This window comes from Cryptosporidium bovis (genome assembly GCF_009768925.1).
Source record: "Cryptosporidium bovis isolate 45015 chromosome Unknown contig_29, whole genome shotgun sequence".
NCBI classification, from domain to species: domain Eukaryota; phylum Apicomplexa; class Conoidasida; order Eucoccidiorida; family Cryptosporidiidae; genus Cryptosporidium; species Cryptosporidium bovis.
The window spans coordinates 41,735-58,657 of NW_027125051.1; the positions used below are offsets into that span (position 1 = coordinate 41,735).

The window sequence follows — 16,923 nt, forward strand, 5'->3', positions numbered from 1 at the left end:
ATTCTTAATAATTACAGGATTTCTTCCCTTGGATCATATCTTGCTCTTGTTGCGACTGGAACATATTCTCCAAGAGAATTGTTAATTCTTTTGTTATCTGCTTGTATAACAGCATCAGGAACAACTGTTGCAAAACTGCTGACAAAATTTTGGGAGACTTGTGGCCCCTTAGTATAGACTAAATCTCTAATTTTTTGTTGAAGCTTGGTTCTCATGTGAATCAAAGTTCTCTCTGTACCCCTTAAATAATTAACATTTGAAACAACTACATAAAATAAAGTTCGAATATTCTTAGTTAACGGCATTATCATCTCAAAGGAGACTCTAGATATGTAAAAGATCGGAGGTAGTATCATAACAATTCCCATTGTTGTTATTATCTTCATGTTAAGGCTAGTACCACTCATAAATATAATTGAGAAGAGTATCCCATAAAGAAAACTTAATGTTGGTAATAAACCAATAATAACGAGTATTCTAAAGGAAGCCAATACGTCTGTTGCTCTTATTTTGACCTTAGAATTTGCAAGTGCCTTTTTTCTATGCCTTTCGGCCATCATTGCTGGAATGTAGCGAATAGGTGCCCAGAGTGGAAAGAATGAACCACCGAGAATACTTACCAGTATCAATAAGAAAAACTTAGTTACAATTAACTTGATTGCAGAAGATACTGGTTGTTTCAATTGCCAAACCTCTTTATCTGGAACGCCATAATGATTTATAGTATCCTCATATTCGCATAATTCTTTTCTAAGATGCTCTAATTCAGGATCGTCATGCAATGCCCAAAAGAATTGAGAGAATAATTGATGTAGGAGATAGTAATTATCTTGTGAAAGGGGGGTTCTGTCGGGTGGATATAATTGGACGCACAGTCTTATACAGGTTAATGTTGTATAATCTCTAGCAGACAACAAAACTGAATTCATACCCTTTTCAACCATCGACAGAAGTTCCCTTACTGCTTCTGTTGAGTTTTCTTCATATTTACGTGCCAACTCAATTGTAACAGGTATCGGTTGTCCTACCTCTACAACTGCACTCGAAAAGGACTTGTGTGGCTCATAGTAATTCAACCCTACAGGAACAATTAATAGATCCTCTGCTCCTTCTAGCACGGAAGTCAATGCCATTAAGGCAACACCTGGTTTTAGAGGAAGTAAAGTAGTCCTATCATGCGACCCACCTTCTGGGAATATTCCAATTGCATTCCCGTTTCTCATTGCATCATTGACTTCTTCATATACAGAACTCTGATCAATTTTTGGTAAAATGAAAAAAGGATATCCTTCCGTAAAATTGGCAGAATACTCAACACTGATTTCCTTATCTATAATTATCTCATCATCCGATATTACATTCACAATTTTTCTGCTTATCTTCAAATCTTCAATAATAATCGTGTCCTGAAATTTCAAATCTATTTTGAACCTTGTCTTTATCCCTCTAATTCTAGTATCCGTTTCACTACTCCAAATAAGTCCACCAATCCCAGCATACCTCAAGTCTTGTGGTCTCTGGACTGAGATGCAACCTGCTGACTGTGCTAATGTCCCAATAATTGGTACCTTAAATGAAACATCCGCCATTAAAAAACGTATGTGACGAGGAAATATTGATATTAACATAGTAGCATCAACAAACTGATTCATGTGATTTCCTACGAAAAGAACAGGACCATATAATGGGATTCTCTCCTTTCCAAGAACGGTAACATTTTTGAAAAAAGTTCTCGTAATTATTTGCGCTAGGAGCTTAACAAAAAAATACATTCCAGATTTATGTTGTTTTCCACTTTGAGATATAGCTTACAACCCAAAACAGAAATGATAAAAAAATGATCTTCCCTTAAAAACGAAACTATATTTCTAATACTCTTCTGATAGTGGGCCCCACTTATGAAGCGCGTTCACGGTCAAATGAGAGAAAAACTTATAAGTAAAAATACAAAATTATAAAAATAATGACTTTATGAATGTACTCCAGTGTGGTGTCAATTTGATATCTGTGTAAGACTCATCCCCCAGTAATATGCCCTCGTCACATTCCTCGAATGTTATAAAGCCATTGAGGTCATCGTCGATTTCTTTTGAACTTTTGTTTCTTTCATTATTCGGCGTATCTTTGTTAGAAGAAACCCAATTCATTGAAATGAATTCTATAGTGTATTCACATTCTCCTAACATCGAACTACAATTATTTATATATCTATTCCAAGTCTCTTCTGAATCATGTCCTTCATAAATATTCTCGTTTTCCGAGTAATCTGTAAATTGGCCATCTACTGTATCAATTTTAGGGGGGACAATAATTCTCTCCATTTTCGATAGTTCCGTATTTAATGCTTCTGTGCCTCTACCCATGAAACTAATTGCACTCTTTATCCATATATCGTCTTTATCAGAAAAAATATTTTCCTTTTGAATGAGAATTTCAAAGCAAAGATCAAAGATTCCACTAAGGTTATGAAATAAAAGAATAATTTCATGAAGCTCTTCGAGTTCGCTGAGTGCGTAAATAGAGGGAAGCTCAATTAAAGTACTGTCTATTAGTTTCGAATTTTGATCTAGCAATGCAACGAACACAAATTTAACTGAAGATAGCAGTTGTGATCCATTGTTCCTAAGTAAACATAATGATATTTCTGCCAAATCGTCATAGAAATAATCAAATGTGAACTTCAGTATTTCTTTGAAAACTTTGAATATTATTGTTTTATTGTCCTTTCGATTCCACATTACTGTTTTAGATGCGATATCAGTTATTAAACCTGAAATATCTCTAACTGAATTTATATTATTAAAAAGATATCTAATTAGAGATGTTACTATTTCTACATACCAATTCTTTGAAAAATCGTCTTCATTCAATGAAAATGGAATAAAGGCCTGTTTATTTATGTTGCCTACTGAAAAGTGTGATTTTGAATTTATTTTTTCATTTTCATTTGGATTTTCTATTTCTTCAGCTTCACTATTTTCCGAACACTCACAAATTGTATCCAAATAAGTGCTCTGACTATCATTCTCAACTATCTTCGCAGTATTGAATATAGAACCTTTTGAAAAAGTATTTGAAGGTAGTAGAAAAAATAGAGTTTTTTCCAGAATGTCAATGGTAAATTCTTCCATCGTGGAATGGAGGCCACTGCCTAACACAATAGAGAAGTTGGCATTTCTCGTCAGTTTTAACTCAAGAATAGTCGTAATTGTATTTAAAATTGTCTTAAGATGAAAAATAGGTGAGTCTGAATTATTTTCTCCTTTTAAAGCGATGTATGAATTAGTCCCTGTGTTGGAAGAGAACAAATCTGGATTCGCAAGTGATTTGTTAGTCTGACTACTTCTGGATATAATAACTGGTGTAACCTTCTTGATTCTTGGAGTCGATAAATACGTATTTTTTGAATTTGTTGATTTTGGTGAGTAATAATCACCAAAAATGTATTCACCTTCAATATCTCCATCATTAGGTAATTTGTTCTTATTTGGAGTTGAAAAACTGTTAGCTTCTTGAATAAAATAGCCGTTGTTTATATTTGTTGATAAACATTCCACTCTAAAAGCAAATAAATTGCATAATTTAATTATTAAACCTTGCAAATCTAATTTTAATATGAAATCCTCAAGCATTCTGTTTTTAATGGCTAAGTTTAATAAGTAAATTAATAAACTTCTAAATAACACCCTCTGTATATCACCTGATTCTTTTCTGATGTTTATCTCGTCTTTTATTTCAAACAATAACATTTTAATTAATTCTGATAAAAGTTCAAAACTCAAACTGTCAATATTAAATTTTGATGTTTCATCAAAAAACTCAATAAAAGTACTTATTTCTGATTCAAGTAATCTGTTCGCCCCATAAGCATCAATTCTACCACCAATGAGAGTGATTAGACATATTATAGTTCCATGATTTACCCAAGATTTTGAAAAGTAATAATTAGAACACTTGCCTTTTATTGACTTAATAGAATTAATTATTCCCAGATATTCCAAATACGAATCAATACAACAAGAAAAGCAATTTTCGGGAATTAGCTTATCACTTATACATGTATGGGTAAAACTTGAAATACGTTTATAATTTGAAGCAGAATTTGTGGCTTCTAATGCACGGGTTACGATAAAACGATCAATTTCAAATAGACTTTGTTGATTAGTCAACTTACAATAGTTTAGTATTTCATCTAAAAATTCAATACAGAACTGTACCGGTATTTCAAATGACTCTTTTTGGATTAAACTAACACTTTCTAGATAAATATTGTCATTATTCATATGAAAATCACTCAAAAGGAATCCAAATGGAGTAATGTTGTAATTAAATGTATATATAGACATATTTGCACGTTTAATTACTGGTATATAAACTATTCCAAGTATGTGAATCATTGTTGAATAACACATTGAAATCAAATTAATCTGTTTTGAAATTTCAAATTGAGATTGATTGCATTTTAAATCATCTGTAGTAGGAATATTATCAACATTAATGTCATTCTCACTGGAAGATAGCTTATTGAAAATATCCAACAAAGAGGGTTTGCTGTGATTTAAGATATTATAAGCAATCTTAATTTCTTTCAAACCCACTTTGTGTGAATTATTTACCTGATTTTTGAATTTCGTTTCGAAGAACAGTTTACATAATAAAGGATTTAAACTAAAAAATTCCAGTAGCTTTAGATATACTGAATTTAATGTTAGTGAAATATTAATCGATAAATGCAATTCGACTTCATCAATATCCTTGTTTCTTGTATTCTCATCAAAATATTGAAGGAAATTCCCCTCAAATAGTTGAAAAATTGTATTCACCAGTCTATAATTCTTACTACTTCTAGAAATAAGGTGATAAATACAATTAAAAAACTGAATATAAGGAAAAACATATGAATTAATAACATGTATACTCCTGAAATTGAGAATATTTAATTGTAGCGTTTTTGATATCCGATCTGGAAAAATATCTTTTTTAAATAATAATGAAATGCAACTTCCTATTAATAAAAACCCAAAAGAATACAGATCTTGATATAACTTTTTTAACAGGTAGATTATTGTAAAATCTGTTGTATTTGGATGAAGTATTGTTAGAAATAATAATGTTACTAGTATTTCTTCAATAACAGTGTCTTTACTATGCTTTGTATTGCTTTCAGTACGAATATCTTTCGATTTAAATATCGACAATATCGAATCAAATACCAATATAACAAACGAATTTACACAATCCAATTGAAAAAAATCAAAGCTAATATTTTGTTTCAATATTGGATGACCACCAAACTTAGCTAATAGTTCATTAATAGTTTCAATATGTTCTTGAGATTTGTGGATGAAAAAAAATGAACTGTTGGCCTGCTCATTTTCAGTTAAATAATGTAGTATATTATATGATTCCTCGTATAAAACGTTGAAATCACTTGATATATCATATTTTATTCCATAATAAGAAAATACCAGAGAAATCATTGTGTAAACAATCAATTCGTATGGTTCTAATGCTGATGGTGGCAAACAATTTCCCGAATAGCATGCGCAAACCTTTTTTCCACTCTTTGTTTTTGAATCAATACTAATTGTATTATTTATTCTTATTATCTGCGAATTAAGTAATATGTCGATAAAATAAGAGCATATTTTTGACTTATATGGCAGATGATAGTATAAAGAATTAACAAATAGTGCCAAAAGCTTGGAATTATCAAAATAAGAGCAAATTTTTTCAAAGAATTTGATATCTATTTCGATATTTTCATCAAAGAAACCATTGGCATCACACATGCAAAGGCTATCAACTAAAGATAATTTAAATATTATGTTAGACTTCTTATTTTCTACCCTGATATTCTCAAGAATACCTAATGAAAATTTCCAAATATTGTCTTGTAGATCATTCACGTTACTAATACCACTTGTATTTTCCATCCAATCCTTTATATGAGAATTAGGAAAAAAGTATTTTCTGGAAATGTTATTATCACAACAAATCAAAAAAATAAGATAATTTCTTACATTACCACCTATTATTCCAGTAAGGACATTTTTTATTATGTCATAACTCAAGTTTTCTCTTATCTGATTTTTCAGTAAAAATTTTTTTTCACAGTACAACGTAAAACACCATTCGAACATTAATGTTATTACTGGGGCATCTATTGCTTCCAATTTAGTAATTAACTTTGCAAAAAAACTTATTAATTCAGAACCAAAATATATTCTTGATATTTTGCTGATCATTTTCTCAAACATCCGTAAGTGTGGGATACTTGCATTGAAGTCGGTGACAATTATCGATTCTTTTAAGAGTTGAAGCCACTCGCTCACTCCTACTTCGACATCGGATTCAAACATTTTCAATAGAAATTTATTGTAGGTTACTGCACCACTTCTATTTGCATGATTTGTTTTTCTAGTTCTCTTGCTTTTTAAAGCATGGATTTTTTTCTTATTTACTTCCCCAACATCCTTTACTTCTTTTTTTCTTTTCCTAGAATTATCTACTTTCATGTTTTTGAGATCACAAATTAATCATTTATGTAACAATTAATCAATAATAAACATATTTTTTTGACAGTACATTACTTTATTTTTTGTGGCTTTACATACGCACAAATAATGGTTTTCTAGTTAAGGCGGGTAATTTTACCTTGACTAGAAATTGAACCTTGTTTCTTGTATCACAAATTTATTTCGAATAAATGTTTTAGTGTTTTCCATATATCCCATTTTTGAATAAATTATCAGCATAAAAGCTTCCTTCCAGACCCGAAAATGTATATGATTTCTGCCCCTAACCCCGGAATCTTGACAAATTTTTATTCCTTTTCAATTCCTGTTTGAAAATAAAAGTAGAAAATAAAATGTTGGTAAACTCATGTTCCACAGCATTGCTCATCGTATTTTCTATGTTTCTTCTTATTTTAATAATTCTTTGCAATTTCGTACTTATTTTTTGTAAAAGGCTTCCGTGTTTAGTGGGAGATTATGAGAATGGTATAGGAAGAAATAATTATCCTATTGTTAGGGTTGGAAATCGCTGTGAACATGCAAATTCAATAAATATGCAAGAGTTATCTGAAATTTCACCGATAACAAAATATTCATCCATTACAAAAAAGTTGGGGAAAACTGTAAATAAATATTATTCAACCTCTGTTTTCGGGTCAACATCATCGAACGGTACTCAAAGGTCAAAACATTGTTATACATGTGCAATTTGTCTAAGCAATATAGGTGATGATGATTTAATTCGTTCACTTCCATGTTCGCACATTTATCACTATAATTGTATAGATGAATGGGTTAAAGTAAAATCGAGCTGCCCGCTATGCAATGTAAGTCTTGACACAATATTCAAAGATAGAAATATTTTAGGTTATAAGGATCACGCGAGTTCAATCCAGAATAATGATGAAATGCATATATATATGGTATAGATATTAGTTTATTCTGTCGGCTCTTCATAAATATAGTTGTCACAATCACCTGAAAGGTATAATCACTTTTCAAATAGTAAATTTCAAACATTGACTAACAACTTCCCGCCTTTTAATTAAATAGTTTCGGTTCTCCGATGTTTGGTAGTGTTGAAAAAATGTTAGATCTTCATATGTTATTAATTTATGCTATTCTTATAACCTATACTATTCAAATATCTGTTTGTAAAACACTCCAAAAGAATCAAAAGACAACTTGCCCAAATTACGGCTCCGTTTATCATGGTTTTCTTTGTCTTGGGCTTAATAAAATAAAATCAATAAGAACTGACTCGTGGATTAGTTGTGCAAATGAATGTATGAAACACCATAACTCTTCAAAATATAGAAAGTGTAAGTATTGGTCTTGGAGGGTAACAGATTTATCTTGTGCTTTTAAGACAAAATCTTCCAGATGTCTTACAAGAGACGACTCATTTATATCTGGATCGATGCCCACTTCAATGGTGGGGTACTGCTCAACGACTTGTGTTGTTGGAGAATGGTCTGAGTGGTCTTCCTGTACTTATTCCAGACCTTGTGGTGGTTATTCTGAACGTACTCGCCACGTCATTTTCTCGCCAATTTTCCCAGGAGAGATATGCCCCAATAAGAGCGAATTGAGATCATGTAAACTAGACAATTCACGTTGTCCATCAAATTGTCCAGATACAGGAATTATTACACTTGGTTGGGGATGTAGCGCATTTATAATGTCAGGTGGTGGATCCATTGCCATTCCAAATATAGATAAAGAGAAATGTAAGGAAGAATGTAAGAATAATGAAGAGTGCATTTCATGGTCTCACGGACCATGGGACCAATCTATTGAAGAGAGGAACAGCTTCCCCAGACTGAATGCTACTAGCTTTGATGAGGGAATCCCTGTATGTATAGTTGTATTGAATTACATTGGGTGTTCGTTTAAGAAAGAAGGTTGGATAACCGGAAACACAGAAACAATTTTGTCTGAAAACGCATGTTCAATTGACTGCGTTACATCTATGTGGTCTAATTGGTCATTTTGCTCACTCAACAAAAATGATGGGCAATATTACAAAAAAAGATACCGATCTATAATTACAAGGGATAATAATATGGGTTTGGGGTGCCCTGATCTTCAGGAATCCTCTATTTGTGATAATAATACAAATACCGAAAACATTATTTTCTAGCTACACTAAAATGTGTGGAATTGGCTAATTCAGGTTCAATTTTTTTTTGTGAATGTATACTCATTTACCCGCAGATGACGAACTTCAAGGGCAGGACATTTCGCCACTACTACTCTAGGAATATTAATTATATTTGTGTTTTATTTGTTGTTTGAGTCAGTCAATGAATGTTAGTAACTTTAGGTAGTCTAGTGGTAATGAGTCCTTGCTAGGCTTCACACAACAATGAGGCGGGGTACAAATCCCCACATTTGTCCTCATGCATCTTTGGATTCTCATATGTTATTAGCTGGTTTTTAAACAGGAAGTGTGAATATTAAAGAAAGATCGCTTTTTTTGAAAACCATATTCTTTTGGATGTGCTACGGAGATATTCTTATTTTCTTTGATCAAATTGAATTTCTATACTTGAAAAATTCACTATATTTCTTTAAGAAAAAATGGAAATAAATGGAGATACCTTCAAAGATGTTAAGCTAGATAACCTTCCTCATTTGGATAATATATCAAAAGATTTGAAACTTGAAAATACTAAGGTAGATATATTTGAAAGTGATTTTAGAGACAAATTAAGTGCCAATAGCAGAGAAAGTGAAAAAAAGTTTAAGTATCCTAAATTAACATCTGAAGTTGAAAATTCAAGAGATCTCACTAACTTTTTTGAGACAAGGGCGAAATTGAGTCTGAATCAGGAAAGTGAAGAGTTGTACACAGAATCCGAATCAGATGAACCAGAAAAGTGTTCAAGAATTGTTATGTTAGACTTAGATAATACATTGATTCCGACTAATTGGATAATGCAAAGATGGCGTAGTGTTTTATCTGAGATAGGAAGTGAAGCTGAAAGTATAGATTACTGTGAAAACGAAAATAGTTTATTTGAGTTAACAGAACAAATTAGAAGTGATCTAATTAAAGCAGGACTATTTGACTTATTAGAAAGTCTGTTCTCGGAGCTACGTGATGTTGGGAAAGCAGTTAAAATTGTAATAGTAACTAACGCAGGTATACGAACAGTTGAGTTGTTTTATCTAAAAAATTGCCTACCTAAATTGGGGGAATTACTGAAAAGGTACGATGTATCTATCAGATCGACGGAGGAATACATAAAAAAAAATGGCCCACCGCCCTCACCATTTAAAGAAGAAGAGTACAGGGAGTTTTATACCAATGCAAAATTATATGAATTTCAAAGGGTGTTGCTCGAATTTTGGAGCGAGGAGGGCAACGATAAGTATCCATTAGTTGATATTATTTCTGCAGGTGATCAGTCCTGTGAAATGACTGCGGCCTGTAGAATAAGTAAATTTTATGAAAATAGGATACGTAGAACAAAACTTATATATATATATGATCCTGAAGACTCTCGCTTCTGGAAGCAAAACCCAAGAAGCTTTGTCCACCAACTAGCTGAAACCCACAGAGAGCTATTAAGTCTTCTAAATGAAGATTCTGAAACTTTAATAGGTTACAATGATATGAATTCTACTGGAACCACCAGCATTGATGAGGATGGGGATGAAATTGAGGAAGTTTCTTTGGGTTGGTTTTGCAGGGGAAGATGTATAAACGTCGCAATCAGTAGTCCTGAAAGGTTTATTTTACCTGAAGGTTGCGTAGAGATGTACATAGATTCTGAAAGAAACTATTTTAAAAATAAATAGATATAAAGTAGATTTTTACTTTAACTAGTATTCTTGTCTGCCCTGGGCTTTTATCTATTCTATTATTGGTATTGAAAAGGGGGTGTACCTGTAACCCAGTCTCCCTGACACAAGTGAGGACATCATTTGTGAACTTGAGAAAGATGTCCTCAATACAAAATTAGAATATCCTCCTTTTAAGTCATGCAGATATGCATCTTGACCATAGTTACTTAATTCAAACTTGTTTAGCGTTACCCCAACAATACAGCTACTATAGTTATCAGTGCAAGAAAAGTGAACCATTTCCATCGATATTTTGTGATATTCTTGCTCCGTAAAATCTTGAAATAAATAATTTAAATTGTCTGAATTACATTTGGAACTGCCTTCTGCATCAAGAGGTATCTTTCCAAGGTATGCAATATCCACACCTTCTACTATAATTCTGTCAATGAATAAAAGGCTAAGATATTTTACTTCAAACAAAAATGAAAACGAAGCAGAGAATAAAACATTCTCCGATTGTGAATTTATTCTGTTCAGTGGGTTTGAAATTACGAAATAGTCTGTTTCAAAAAAAGCAGGTACTATGTCAATTCTGCTGGGAGAGATATAATAAACCAGAATAATACCACATACTGGTATGGAAAGAGTCATTAGCACCCACCCAAGTAGTTTAACAAGTAAAAAAACAAACTTAGAGCTATCGAACTTTGGTTTGTGGGATCTCGAATTAAATTTTTTTCCATAAAATAAGCTATTAATTAATTCATAGTAAGTATACCGAATTGTATCACAGATTAAAAATGAAATATTTGACTTTATTGCCATGTTTAATTAGAGATTAGAACTCAACGTTGAGTTATGTAATAACCCAACAAAATTACCAATCCATTTCACCACCCTTTAGCAATTCAAACCATGTAAGGGGCCCTTGAAATTTGTGGCGGGATTTGTTTTTAAATATTAATTAGGAGTGTGATAAAGGTAGAAAAAATATCACAGAAAAAAGAATTTAAAACCCGCCGACCAGGTACGAGAGAAATAGATTTCATTTTGGTTGCTTGTATCAAATTTATGAGGGCAATCTACAATTATTCATTTGAGGGAAAGAGAAGATACTTGCCACATTTCAGATTTATCTCAGATCCTGCGTTTATCCTTTTCCCTATGGATTTGACAAATTTGACATATGTAGAGTACATCGAACTATTCAACTATTATAAAACGAAAGATTTCCAAAACGAACTTGATTTCACCTCAGTATAACTATCAGAAAAAAATGAGCTATTTGTTATTCCCAACTTTTGTTCAAATCAAATTATTATTTACACCCTATAATATTACAATATTGGCATGATTTGAAATGTGCCCTCCATCTTTCCTTCATAATGAAATTTCAAGGTTGTGAAGATTCGTCTTTTCTTTGATACTTGATGCAGTTGAGGGTGTGTATGAATAGAATTCTTCTAGTCCCTCTGAATACGAACTTTTTGGCATAGGATTCACTTCAAAGTTTCTCTCAATTTCTTCATTGTAATACATCCTATTGTTCATTACCATTTCTGGAGTATTTAAATAGAATTGGTTTTGATTATTTAAATTTTGACAATCAAAAATAGGATTTGCACTAAATGGATATTCTTGTTGATTTTGATTCATATATCTTTGTTCAGCTTGTCTGTTTCCCCAAATGAATGGATTATCTAAGACATTTACAGGAGTATATCTATTTTTTTGAATTTGATATTTATCTATTCCAGTCAAACTGTTTTGATTCTTCTGATATGCCTTATTGCAATCAAAATCAAATAAATTGGCAACAAATGGAGGAATAGACTCGTTCAACCTCTCGTCGCTCTCAAATCCAGACCTATTTACTGAGCTGGGGCCTGTTGTTATTGATCCTGCACTGTAAGGATGTGATAGTCTATTATCATGTAAGACACTGCTTCTACCTTCAAATTGCACAATATCCTTTTTACTTTCAGAAGGTTTGGGAATCGGGCCTGACAAAGTCTCAACCTCTAATGGAACAAATTCTCCCTTTTGTGGTTTGGCTCTTAATTCTTCGATTCCATGAGCATATCTGCATGCATCCCCTACTGCGCAGCTTCCTTTTATCCAATAAATGCACAAGGATGTTTTGAATAGATCAGAGGTTGCACGTAACTCCTTCCTTGAGTGTGCATATCTACAATTTGGATTCCTACATATTCCTTCCTTTATCTGCACATCACACAACTTTGTGCGTGTCAGATCTACACTCGGTCTCAATTCTTCTGTTGAATGTGCCCAGTTGCAGTCCTTATCCATTCTACAACGGCCGACAGCAAACCATGGACATCTTTTCGTCTTATAAAATTGAGGCATATTCTCCGTTTCGATTAGACTTTTTTCAGTACCAATTAATTCTTATTTGAACAACAAATGAAACTGCCAAATTTATACGAAAAAAAGAGAAACACAAATATTAGATCTATATATTAATATATATTTCACTTTTTTGTTTTAAATATTTTGTCTTCTTACCTTTAACACTTTCTAAATTACCTAATATCTTCTGCTCTATGTTATTACGGATAATAATTCTTTATGCGATTATTTTTTTAATGAATCGTTTTCGAGCTCAAATATTGCAAAATTTTTTCCGAAGAGGATGTATTTTTTTTCTTTTAGAATTCAATCTTCAATATTAATATTTAACTTTTAGCGTAAAATATCCCTATTAAAAACAATTTAACAAACTTATATTGAACTTTTTTTATATTTTAAATTAAATAAAAAAATAAAGGAAAAAAAGGTCTCATGAGATCTATTATTTATTTTATCCTAAATCTAGCCCCAGATTATACGTCGTTTTTTTTCTGCAAAATATCTCTTAACATAGCTAAAGAATTCATTTGATCTAAAATCACCCTCTTAATAATCCAGGCGGAAATATCAGTATGTAGGTCTACTTGATTGAAATATAAGGCTTGAACTTTGTTTTCTCCTACAGGACGGAAAACATATGTTGCGAAATAATTTTTGGCCCTAACATAAGCAGAATTTATTGTCGGCCATTCAATTGATTGCGTGAGAAGATATTCATAATTTGAATCATCTTGTTCAGATGATTCATCAACATTAGGCTTGTATCTGTAACATATTACGACAAAATCCCTCCCGGAAACACCCCATTGTCCTTTAAATGCCTGATAGAAAATACAGATATTTTCATCGTTTCTAAAGTAGTGCATTGGATCTGATTTTTCTACCATTGGATCATAGTACATTTTGTTATTTGAGTCCCAGATATAGTCAACTATATCACCAATAGACGCAATTTTATCGCCACTTACTTTTCCTTCTGAATCCAGGTGAAATTCTGAATTATCACTATTGACAACTATTGATGTCACTCCACAACTCATAAATGGTTGTTTACTAATTTCCTTTTTGTAAACCTTCATTCCATTAGAGTTCCTTTCAAGGGTCCACTTTTGAGATCCATTGTCAATTTCTTTGACGAGTTTTTTTGTTTTTTCTAATAGTTCGCTTCTCTTCCTGAGGACTAACTCCAAAAATTCATCCTCTCTTTGAGCAACCTCCCCAACTGAAGCAGGGAAATCATCTGACTCACCTAGAAAAGTTGGATATAAATCTTCACCTTGAGAATTGTTGAGAGTTTTTTCATCATCGGATAAACCATTCGAAAGTCTTGTGTTTTGTTTCGAACTGTTACTTTTCGTATCAGACATTTTTATTTCTGTTCTAACGAAATACCTGCAACAAACAAGCAAGTTACTTTTGTTTATTGAATTATTTCTCTTTCCTTTGAGAATGATCTTATGGCATAAAACCTCCTTTTGCTTACTGTCGATTACTCTGCCGTCATTCCCTTTTATTTTAAATGGAAGTTTATAAGATGGAATAATGCTTCTAGTTTCAATCATTTTAAATCCTTCTCTATTTTGTCTTGTTTCTAATATGATATTTGTCTTATCGTCACTCCACTCAAACGTTGTAGATGGTTGTTCAATTACTAGAAATTTATCTAGTGACTTTTTCCTTTTACTTGAGAACTGTCTATTTGATTCACTTTCTTCATGTTTCTTTTGTAAATTATCATTTAAATCCTCATTTCTCAATTCTTCTATTCTTGTTTTTTCAATTTCCTCAAAGTTACTTCTACCTAACATCTTTGTTTTTGTTATTATTAAGGTGGTTCTATCATTTAACCCCATAATTAGGGTTGTTGAAATAGATACAATACCTTTTGTTTTATCGATATCATAATGCACTATCGGATTTAATTTGTCTACTGCTCTCCTAATAAACCATGAAACACCCAGTGCAGCATTTATTTCCTGAAGTGAATCAGAATTAGATCTTAGTAAAACCCAGTATCCTTCAAACTTTTCCAGAAGCTCCTGCAAATGACTTGGCAATTCAACTGGCCTGCTCGAACTAACTTCCCTATTTTTCTGCAGCAAATAATCACTGAATATGTCTGTCTGGCTATTTAAAATCCCCGTTATTTTTTTCCTTAAGACTTTGTTTATTGCCTTGTTAAGTGAACTTTTATTTTTTACAATTGCTCGTCCCGTATACTTAAATAACGGAATGACCTTGAAAATGTACAATACTAAATTTTCACTCAAATACACCATGCTTCCGGATTTACTTGAAATATAGTTAATATTGCTTAGGGCAAAAGTTATTAGAAACAAAAATGTCTTTAAGTTGGAACTAGTAGGAGTAGATGAAAAAAATGAAATAGAAAATAAAGTACTAGTGTCAAAAACAAACTTCCATAGTTGGTGTGAGAGGGTTACATTTAATAACCATGGTCTAGTTGAGTCAGTCAGTATTTTAGAAAACATAAGTACAATTATCATGGACGTGTTTATAATTGACAGTAACGGTGATAATACTGAATACTCTGTAGAAATTGACAGCAATACCATATTTATCAGATTATAATACCACAAATCTTCATATAACGTTGTTTTACCTATAAGAAAGAAATTTCTCCAGAAACCTCTAGTTAAACTTTTCTTTTTATCTACCTCGTTTTCCTTGAAACAGTCAATGTAATCACCTAGTGGTGCTCTTTTCACTTCTTCCTTAGGGCCAAGTTTAAAACCTATTGTTTTTTTTGAAAAAGGAATCGAAAATGAAATATAACTAATATGCTTAACAAAAACAATAAACGTCAATGTAAATGGAAAATAGTCGAAAACGTTTTTATTAAAATAAGACGACATCCTCCTTACAAATATCCAATACAAAAATAAAAGTAAATTTTTTATTATCAATGGCAATTTTAAGGACCACAAAGTTTCATATGATTCACGTGTAGCATTTATCTTAATCTCAATTATACTTAAGGCTTGAAGGGTTGTCAGGGAAGCAAATAAATGCATCGTGAGTTGAGAAAATCTACTGTATGTTATCACTGAATAGCTACAAATTAAAATATAAGTTAAAATAGTTGTAAATGAAAACCAAATTGGATAAAGGGAGAACAATTCAACTTTATTCCTATTTTTCTTTCTCCAGTTATTACTTGAAAGATAAATTAAATCTTCCTGTTTATGTTTCGGCAGAGGAAAGTCATCCAAAATGCTTTTCAAAAAAATGATACCTGTACTTGATATTATAGGAATAAACAGAATAAAGTATGGAGTAAGATATGATGAGTACAAACCTGGATTGAACTGAGAAGTTTTTTCCATTGGAAGAAATGAAACAATGATACCAATTATTTTACAGAAAAAATTAATAAAGAATATTAGCGTTGTTATAACAAAGTTTACGATTAAAAGCCAAAATGTCGTCATAATGTTTGGACCGAAGTAATCACACCACTCGCAAATAATGTTAAATAGTCTAGGTATAGAACTATACTGATTAACTTCATCAACTTTTAAAGACGAATATTCACTTATTTCTCTTTTTCTCTCATATAAAATACTGTGTCTACCAAAAAACCTAGTTGATTTCTCAAAAATATCAAATAAGGATTCACCATTGTGTAAGGCAATAATATCATCCACATTATTCTCCCACGATGCGGACTCTTTAATTTTACTAAACAAAATATTGCCGAGAAAAAAAACCCACGAGTATGAGGGTGGCCAATCTCCCCAGAATAGATTATTGTCTCTATTAGGTTGTAATTCTTCTGCTTTAATTGAAACTTTTTCATTCGTGAATTTAAGTGATATAACGAGATATAGTAAATTTAGTGGATTGTTTAGGTCTTTAAGTTCATATATATTAAATTCCTCGCTTTCCTTAATTATTTGATGTATTTTTTCACCTTCGTTGTTCTTTTTCAACACCAATAAAAAGTAAGATTCTCTATCTTCAAATGAGTTTTGGTTCTCATTTACAGATCTTGTTAAGGTGTGTGTGAAAAAACCTGAGAAATACTTTCCGATGTCCATTGTCGCAAAAAATTACATTTTAAAATAATTAAGGTAGTGTATTTAAAATATATACACGCGAAATTAAAATAAATTCAATAGGTGAGGGAAATGGTATCTATCAAATCATGACCTAATACATTTTCTTCATTCACGTTTTCGAGTAAAATCTGCGCCAACTTTTTTTTACCAAGTCCCAA

At 31.8% G+C, this 16,923-nt stretch overlaps 8 protein-coding genes across 8 annotated transcripts; 3 read left to right on the forward strand and 5 right to left on the reverse strand.

Moving 5' to 3' along the window:
• Positions 1 to 11: 11 nt before the first annotated feature.
• Positions 12 to 1,772, reverse strand: FG379_002013 (SCT1 Gpt2p-like glycerol-phosphate acyltransferase signal peptide plus 3 transmembrane domain; the record flags this gene model as incomplete). The annotated part of the gene is made up of 1 exon (XM_067327616.1): positions 12 to 1,772. The coding sequence occupies one exon, from the start codon at positions 1,770 to 1,772 to the stop codon at positions 12 to 14; it is 1,761 nt and encodes a 586-aa protein (XP_067181740.1).
• A 180-nt stretch (positions 1,773 to 1,952) lies between these two features.
• FG379_002014 (uncharacterized protein) lies at positions 1,953 to 6,518 on the reverse strand (the record flags this gene model as incomplete). The annotated part of the gene is made up of 1 exon (XM_067327617.1): positions 1,953 to 6,518. One exon carries the CDS (start codon positions 6,516 to 6,518, stop codon positions 1,953 to 1,955), a length of 4,566 nt encoding a protein of 1,521 aa, XP_067181741.1.
• A 353-nt stretch (positions 6,519 to 6,871) lies between these two features.
• Positions 6,872 to 7,447, forward strand: FG379_002016 (ring finger; the record flags this gene model as incomplete). The annotated part of the gene is made up of 1 exon (XM_067327619.1): positions 6,872 to 7,447. One exon carries the CDS (start codon positions 6,872 to 6,874, stop codon positions 7,445 to 7,447), a length of 576 nt encoding a protein of 191 aa, XP_067181743.1.
• Positions 7,448 to 7,605: 158 nt separating this feature from the next.
• FG379_002017 (TSP1 domain-containing TSP5 precursor) lies at positions 7,606 to 8,661 on the forward strand (the record flags this gene model as incomplete). The annotated part of the gene is made up of 1 exon (XM_067327620.1): positions 7,606 to 8,661. The coding sequence occupies one exon, from the start codon at positions 7,606 to 7,608 to the stop codon at positions 8,659 to 8,661; it is 1,056 nt and encodes a 351-aa protein (XP_067181744.1).
• A 440-nt stretch (positions 8,662 to 9,101) lies between these two features.
• FG379_002018 (uncharacterized protein) lies at positions 9,102 to 10,325 on the forward strand (the record flags this gene model as incomplete). Its single annotated transcript, XM_067327621.1, has 1 exon — positions 9,102 to 10,325. The coding sequence occupies one exon, from the start codon at positions 9,102 to 9,104 to the stop codon at positions 10,323 to 10,325; it is 1,224 nt and encodes a 407-aa protein (XP_067181745.1).
• A 54-nt stretch (positions 10,326 to 10,379) lies between these two features.
• Positions 10,380 to 11,138, reverse strand: FG379_002019 (uncharacterized protein; the record flags this gene model as incomplete). The annotated part of the gene is made up of 1 exon (XM_067327622.1): positions 10,380 to 11,138. The coding sequence occupies one exon, from the start codon at positions 11,136 to 11,138 to the stop codon at positions 10,380 to 10,382; it is 759 nt and encodes a 252-aa protein (XP_067181746.1).
• A 555-nt stretch (positions 11,139 to 11,693) lies between these two features.
• On the reverse strand, positions 11,694 to 12,680 carry FG379_002020 (uncharacterized protein; the record flags this gene model as incomplete). Its single annotated transcript, XM_067327623.1, has 1 exon — positions 11,694 to 12,680. The coding sequence occupies one exon, from the start codon at positions 12,678 to 12,680 to the stop codon at positions 11,694 to 11,696; it is 987 nt and encodes a 328-aa protein (XP_067181747.1).
• A 476-nt stretch (positions 12,681 to 13,156) lies between these two features.
• On the reverse strand, positions 13,157 to 16,744 carry FG379_002021 (uncharacterized protein; the record flags this gene model as incomplete). The annotated part of the gene is made up of 1 exon (XM_067327624.1): positions 13,157 to 16,744. One exon carries the CDS (start codon positions 16,742 to 16,744, stop codon positions 13,157 to 13,159), a length of 3,588 nt encoding a protein of 1,195 aa, XP_067181748.1.
• Between the last annotated feature and the right edge of the window lie 179 nt (positions 16,745 to 16,923).